Below are 8,452 nucleotides of genomic sequence, written 5' to 3'. Positions count from 1 at the left end.
TTAAATAATAATAATAATAGATAAAAAAAAAGGTTTTCTACTTTAAAGAAACGAGATGCATATTTTTAGATTGGATTCCCGTTAAGAGAGAATAAAAACGCACGAATTCTAAATTTGATCGTTAATTATTTTCCTGTTAAAAAATAACGAAATTCCAATACAAAATATAGCGATCTTTGTGATTTTTATATGTGATTCACACTGATCATGTTCTTGAATTCCCCACTTGTTCGGCCACCTCGACATTGAGAGACGTATGTATATAAAGGTTCAGTCTCGACTTCCATCGGACAGTAGACTGAACAAATCGAAGCACGATTCGTAATTAGTATTTTAGCATAAAATTTGATACCAGAAACGTGGTTCGTTTTTTTTGTCCCTTTAGTTTTTGTTTTTGTTGCTTGTGAAACATGGATACTTTACGAATTTTAACATTGTGCTTGTGCTTTGTAGCTGCTTTTGTTTACGGTAAGTAATTTGATATTCTTTCGTAAAATTAGTTTCAAAACTCGGAGAAGACAATGTATCCGAAGTTAATTATCCGTAGAGAAGAAAGAAAATTTTAGACAGAAAAAAAAACAATGTAATCGTTTTATTTTCCTATCTAAAATTTTCTTAATTAATTAATTAATTAATTATTATAATAATTTGATAGTGTTGATAATAAATAATATTAAATATTAAATTTAAAAAGAGGTTGAAATTTGGTAGAATATTTTTTTGTAACTTTTTTGTAACATTTTCGATTTTATTTTCCCTGCGGTGATGAAAAATTTTATTTTCCCTTCAATGCACTTCATGCACTTGAGGGAGGGAAAATAGGTTAACAAATTAAATTCAAACTCATGTAAATAATGCGATTAACTAAATAACAATTGAAGTGTTAAATAATAATTTAGTGTTTAATTAATTAGTTATTGAATAATAATCAACTATAAATTAAAATTATGATAAATAATTTATCAATTAAATTGACTTTAATTATCAGTTATAAATAAAATTGATAGTTAAAAATCCAATAACAATTATAATTTATAATATTTAATTTTGTGAATTTTAAATTTAATACAAAAGACTGAAAAATTAATTAAAAATAAAAAATAAATTAGACTAGGAAATTAAGAATTATTAATTTTTAATAGAAAAAAAAGTTGATATTAACTTGAAATGAAAAGTTAAGTATAAATATTAATTTTCTATTTTTAATTAACCGGTAATTTAAAAAGGGGAGTAAAAACAATGAAAAATTGAAGGCAAGCAATTTCTTATACAGAACGTTAGCAGTAAATTGTCCGATTATTTAAATTAAGCAATTTTGTTTTTTTTTCACCCATTTTTCTATTTTATCGTTAACGGTATAATTAAAAAAATTTACGGATCCTTGGATGTTTTTATTCGATATAGAATTATGACGGTCAACGCTACACGCACAATTGCAATTCTCTTACGTGAATGCTCTCATGACTCTTGGTAATTAAAATCTTTTGTGAAAATCTACATAATGCAATTCTTTTTCAAATTTTTAATCTATTCTTGTGAATTCCTTTTTTCTTTTCTTTTTGAATTTTTTCTCTTACTTACTTTTATATTCTAGTTTATATAAGTTTTCGTAAATTTAATCCAATATTTTCAAAGTTTGTAGAAATGCTATCAGAACAGTGTCTTAAGATTCAATTTTAGTTTTTCTTAATTATTGAGACAAATAAAGAGAAATGAATTATATAGTATATCAAACAAAAAGTTTCAATTCAATTTTCACTCTTTTAAAATAATATTTGTCCTTCTTATTGAGATCAATAATAAAATTGGATTCGTAAATTTTAATGCCCTTGTGTTTACATTTAATTAAATGGTATTAATATAAAAAAATGTGAAAAATAATAAAATAGTATAATAATAATAGTAATAAAAAACTACAATAATAGTAATTAAGTGACTACAATAATAACTTCTAAAAATTTTAATTGGTAAAAATGTTTACTACTTTGAATTAGTGATTTACTTTTTGCTTTTGAATTAATAAAATTTACTAATAAATAGTATTTTACTAATTAAGTAATAGTTAAACTATTTAAATAGTAATAATAGTAATTTTACAAATAAAAAGTACTTTCTACTAATTTTAGTAAATAAAATACTAATTTAGTAAATTTGACTAATAAATTAGTAAAATTTACTAATTCATAAGCAAAATGTCTGTCACTAATTCAAATTAGTAAACATTTTTACTAATTTAAATTTAGAGAGAGAAAAAATAATAAAATAATAGAATTTCTAAAATTTTGAATTTATTAATTTCTATAATTTATTGATATAGTTTTTGAAATTATAATATTTCGTATTATATATATTATAAATTTAAATTGCCTGCGATTACATATATGGGAGACTGTTTCGATGTATTATAACACCTTTGGATTGTCTCCTTATATGCTTTTCTTACCTTGAAAATTTTACATGAAGATTTCATAACTTTTATTTTATTGATTCACAGAATTTTATGACTAATCATTATAATAACAATACCATTTTTTTAAACATAAATTATTATCTCGATAATATAAGAAATTTATGGTATAATTATCTATAATTATACAGATAAATTAAAACAAATAATTTTAAACTTATTCTGAAGAAAAATTATTGCTCTCGTAATTTTAAGAATCAATTAATAGAGATAATTAAAATGAAATGAAAATAAAAAAATACTTAAAGTTTTTTAAAAAAAAGACTAAAGAAAAACCGGTAAATAAATAAGACTATAAAATTTGAAATAAAAAAATTTTTTTAAATTTTTAAAAAGAATAAGAAGGAAGAACGAATAAATAAATAAACATAAACTGAAAATAAAGAAATGATTTAAAATTTTTGGAAAGGAGAATGAAAAGAAGAGTATATAAAAATTTGTACTAATAATATTGTAATAAAAATGTTAACTAAAGATCTAAACGATGAAATGAAAAACGTGCAAATTTAATTAATAATAAAATTATTAATAAAATTAATAATAAAAAACATAAAATTAATTCAAAATCTTGGAGCAAAAATACTAAAGGAATTTTGTTTTTGTTTATGTACTGTTTATTGAAAATTATGCATTTTATTATTAAAAATGAAGAAAAGTGTAAATATATAATGAACATCATAATTACTGATAAATAGTATAGATTAGGAATTAAGAAAGCCAGCAATAAATTAAGATAAACAATGAATAATAAATTGAAATGCTGTCCATCACTTGTCACGTATAAAGCATTTTCAAAACAAGTCTCATCGACCGGATGCATTACGATATTTGAAAATGCTGCATTTTATTATAGTGCAGTGATCGTTGATGATAAGAATCCGGTTTCAATGATGTTTGTTGCTATTTTCATCTCTAGTCTCAACTGAACGTGCCAAGTTCAAGGACAAAAATTTCGTTTGCCCAAAAGTGCATTCTCTTCATTCGAATTTAAATTTTTATATTCTAAACGGCACAACAAGAATGGATCTTTTTTTTCTTTATTTTTTTCATTTTCTTTGTGTCTAAAGTTAATCTTTTTGTTTAGTAATTTAAATTTTTTTAAATATTTATTAAGTTACTAATCAAATTGAGTTACTTATATATAATAATTAACTGATTATGATACTAATTATTTAACTAATAATTAACTAATTATGATACTAATTAATTACCTACTAATTAACTAATTATTATAGTAATTAATTATTTAATAATAAAATAATTGTACTAATTAATTACCTACTAATCAACTAATTATTATTGTAATTAATTATTTAATAAAAAACTAATTGTTATACTAATTACTCATCTGTAATAATTAACTAATTATTAAACTAATTAATTATCTGCAATAATGAACTAATTATTAAACTAATTAATTATCTGCAATAATTAACTATAATTATTATAGTAATTAGTAATTTAATAATTAACTATTTATCCTAGAAATTCATTATTTAATAATAAACTAATTGTTATATTAATTAATTATCTACCTAATATTAAATAAAAGTAATAAAAATAATATGAAATAATCATTTATTGAAAAATAAAGAGTTTATCTTAATTAATATTGTTATTTTTGCTTTTGTTATTATCTGTTGTTATTGTTGTTGTTTGCTATTGTTTATTGCTTTTGTTATAGTTTATATTTATTGTTGTTGTTATTTTAATTAATTATTATTTATTGAAATTAAAATATTAATGTATTAATGTAATTTTATTATAATTATTTGGTAAAATTGGTAATTGTGATTGTTGATTAGAAAAAATAGAAAAATGTGGATAATTAGAGGAATAAAAACAATGGAAAGAACAATAGAAACACGTGGTAATGTGAGGAGGGATTTTTTTTTTCTAAAAAGGAAGATAAAATTGAAATTGCAGTCACGTCTAACATTTCCTTATAAATTTTGTTTTCGTAGCCACTTCATTTTTAAATATAAGATAATGAATTCCAAGTTTGTATTATAATTTTTTGAGACGGTTTTTATACTTGGGCGGAATTTTAAATTAAAAATTATCTCACTTTAATAAATCGCATTTCAACCTCTGTTTAAACATACATGTATATACATGAAAAGTAAATGAAAACATTTTTGTTTGCTTTCTTTTAAATAATTCCCTTCCATTTCATTTTTTATTAATTTTTCTTTATTTTTACAAATTATTTACTTTTTTATTTTTTAAATAATTTTGTTTATTTTTTAAAATTATTTACGTTTTTTTTTATTAATTTTATTTATTACTTCCTCATAAAGGAAGTATTTTTATAAATTATTTACTTTTTTTATTAATCTAATTTTATTTATTTTTATAAATTATTTACTTTTTTTTACTTTTTTTTTATTAAAAAATGAAATTGATTTAGAATTCGAAATAAAAAATAAGTTACATAAATAAATATTAAAAAATTGAATTATGTAATTAATATATCATATTAAAATATTAATTATCATTATGTAATTAACGGTCTAAATTTGAATTAGCAAAAATATTTACTAATTAGAATATTAGTGACTGACTTTTTGCTTTTGAATTAGTAAATTTGACTAATAAGTAGTAATTTCTACTAATTTAAGTAATTTTTTAGTAAAATTTACTAATTTTAAAGCAAAAAGTTGGTAACTATTTCAAATTAGTAAAACATTTTTATTAATTGAAATTTAGGTAGAATATTTATGAATATTAATTATAATTAAGAGTGTTAATTATATAATTATATTAATTAGAATTAATTAATTAACTAAATTATAATGTTTACTTATAATTTGAAATAATTTAAAGCAGGAGTCAAAAATTGATAAAAATTGTATTTTTAATGCTCGTTTTCTTATCTTGAAGGCCAAGTGCAGCCATCGAACCCCGCAGAACCTGTCTCACAGACTTGTCTAGGATGTATTTGCGAAGCGTCGTCTGGCTGTAACACAACTCTAAAATGCAATGGAGATGTTTGTGGGCCTTTTCGAATAACTTGGGGCTATTGGCATGATGCAGGAAAACCGACATTCAATAACGAATCACCTGATTCAAAAGACGGTATAATTTATTGAATTTTTCTTTTTTTTCTTTTCGAGATTAAAAAAAAAAATTCTCAATATTCTATTTTAGAGTATTATCATTATATACGTTTTTATTATAATTAAAAAAAATATAAAATTATATTTTGAAGTGTATTTTGAAAAAATATTCTTTTTTTAATTTATATATGTATTTTTATTAATAAATACTTGATTACAGCTTTTGCAAATTGTGTCAACGACGCTTTCTGTGCCGCTAGAGCGATTCAAGGATACATGACTAAATATGGTCAGGTATGCGGTAATCATATTATTTTTAAAATTAAAAATTACTTATTGTTTCTCTAGAAAGAAAAAATGACTTCTTTTGATTAAATTTAAAATTATTTAAAGTAATCTGTTTAATTACTGCTCTTTATTGATTATTTATTTATTTATTTATTATGAACTTTGAGAATAATATAATTTTAGCACATAATAAAAAATAAAAATATTACTCTCTAAATTTGAATTAGTAAAAATGTTTACTAATTTGTAGTAGTGACTGAATTTTTGCTTTTGAATTAGTAAAATTTACTAATAATAGTAAAATTTACTAATAGTAGTAAAATTTACTAATAGTAGTAAAATTTACTAATTGTAGTAAAATTTACTAATAAAATAATACTTTTACTAATAAATAGTCATTTCTACTAATTTATTAGTAAAATTTACCAAAAAATAATACTTTTTTAAATAGTAATTTCTTCTAATTTATTAGTAAAATTTATTAATACAATAATACTGAAATAATACTTTTACTAATAAATAGTAATTTCTACTAATTTATTAGTAAATTTTACTAATTCAAAAGCAAATAGTCACTAATTCAAATTAGCAAACATTTCTACTAATTAAAATTTAGAGAGTAAATTTGAATAGAAATAAAGTGATACAATAATTGAAATAACTTTTTTTCTAACAATAGAAACGGTTAATGAATAATGAATAATTAAAATAATTGAAATAAATGAATAAGCAAATAAGTAATAAATAAATAGAAAATAAGTTTAATAATAGGTAGTATGAGTAAGTATCGAATTATTTAAGTACTTTTAATTAATTAAAATATTTAATCTTATTTTTAGGACTGCAACGGTGACGGCAAAGTTGATTGCGATGATTATGCTCGAATCCATCGTCATGGAGGATATGGATGTTCTGCTCCTTTAGATCCAGCATATGAAACTCCTTACAAACTTTGCATAACCACTTTTGGCTAATTATAATACATTAACAGTCTTAAAATATTTAATTAAGTAAACTTCATTTTCGTTTTAATCACATCTATCACTATTTTTTAAGAAAAAAAATTGTTTTTTTGCGTTTTAAGTAAAAAAAGAAGAAATTTTTTGAAAAAAATAAATGAAAAAAAGAATGAAGAGTCAATAAACATAGTAAATATAATTCTATTTTCTATTTTCATTTAAACTTAAAGACATTTAAATTAAACTAAATTTTTTTTTTAGAAAATTTATTTTTCACTCTGTGAATTTTTGCGCATTATCATGTGAATATCTATTTTTTAAATGTCATTACAATTTTTTATACTAAAGGAAAAAGAAAAATGTGAATATTTTTTAAATTAGAGGAATAAAATTTTGTTTAGGTACTTATAAAAACAAGATTGTTATTATTTTAATGTAATTTATTACACTACGTAATTAGTGTAATTTATTCAATAACCCTTATTTTGGTTGAATTCTAATGTTAAATATTTACTATATTATATTTTATTTTTATTTTAATTATTAATTATTAATTATTTAATTATTATTTTACTATTTTATTATCGGTTATTATTTATGATAATTATTCCGATGCACCTGGTTTCGTTTTACAAAAATAACTAGGTAAATATTAAATTGACCAATTTAGAAAATTTATTAAATATGCAAATCGGGGGTAGAATGAGGTGATGACAAAAAGATACTATTTATACTAAACTCCACTTTAATTGACATTAATTTAATGCAACATCAATTATCTGGGAATTAATAATTCATTTTGTATTAATTTTACAAAATTAGTTAAAAATATTTTAGAAAAAGTAATAGACTTGCAAGATAAAATTTTATAAATTAATTAATTGATACATAATGAAAATTGTATTGTAGGGCATATTAATTTTTTATATTTGTTATATCTTATTACTCATTGAATCTTTAAACTAAATTTTATATTAGGTATTTTATTACTTAAATTTATAATTTATTAAATATTAAATTTTGCAATTAAAATTGATTCTTGTATTAAATATTATGATCTAATTACATTATTTATTAAATTTAATTAGTAATTTATAAATAATGATTTTAACACTCAACCGATGGAATAATAAAAAATTTAAAAGTCAACTTTTATTAAATTTAATTAGTAATTTATAAATAATGATTTTAACACTCAATCGATAGAATAATAAAAAATTTAGAAGTCAACTATATCCGACTCGTATAGTAATCGTTGACTTCTATCTTTTATTATTCATTAGTTATTGATAATAAAATTTATTTTATGAAAAAATATATAAAAAAAATAAAAAAGTTCATGAATTTATAAATTGAATAAATTATATTATTTAATTTATATTATAAAAATATTTTATGCCGAATTAAAATTATTTGGTTTAAATAAATGATTACTTGTCCATTATCAACTAACTTTTTATTTATAACAAATAATTTTTATGTTAGCCAATTAAATGGTATTTGTTTAAAATACTGAAATTATTGATTTTACAATTTATTTGTATCTACTTTGTTTTATTTTATTTTTTTTATTTTCTTTTTTTATTTTTTTAATTTAAATTCCAAATAAATGAAAAAATAAAGCAAATAAAATTTCCAAAAATCACGTCGCAATAAATTTTGTGCTTTAGAAAAACAGT

General features: G+C 19.9%; 1 protein-coding gene across 1 annotated transcript; it reads left to right on the top strand.

Moving 5' to 3' along the window:
* The first annotated feature begins 273 nt into the window (after positions 1-273).
* Positions 274-6,972, top strand: LOC122511628 (lysozyme 3-like). Its single transcript, XM_043627003.1, has 4 exons — positions 274-468; positions 5,351-5,545; positions 5,747-5,820; positions 6,654-6,972. The coding sequence occupies exons 1-4, from the start codon at positions 411-413 to the stop codon at positions 6,786-6,788; spliced, it is 462 nt and encodes a 153-aa protein (XP_043482938.1). The 5' UTR covers positions 274-410; the 3' UTR covers positions 6,789-6,972.
* The last annotated feature ends 1,480 nt before the right edge of the window (positions 6,973-8,452 follow it).

Source organism: Leptopilina heterotoma, unplaced genomic scaffold, assembly GCF_015476425.1.
Source record: "Leptopilina heterotoma isolate Lh14 unplaced genomic scaffold, ASM1547642v1 Lhet_88, whole genome shotgun sequence".
Lineage (NCBI taxonomy): Eukaryota > Metazoa > Arthropoda > Insecta > Hymenoptera > Figitidae > Leptopilina > Leptopilina heterotoma.
The sequence above is the reverse complement of the archived record's forward strand: the minus strand, read 5'-3'. Positions and strand labels throughout refer to the sequence as shown.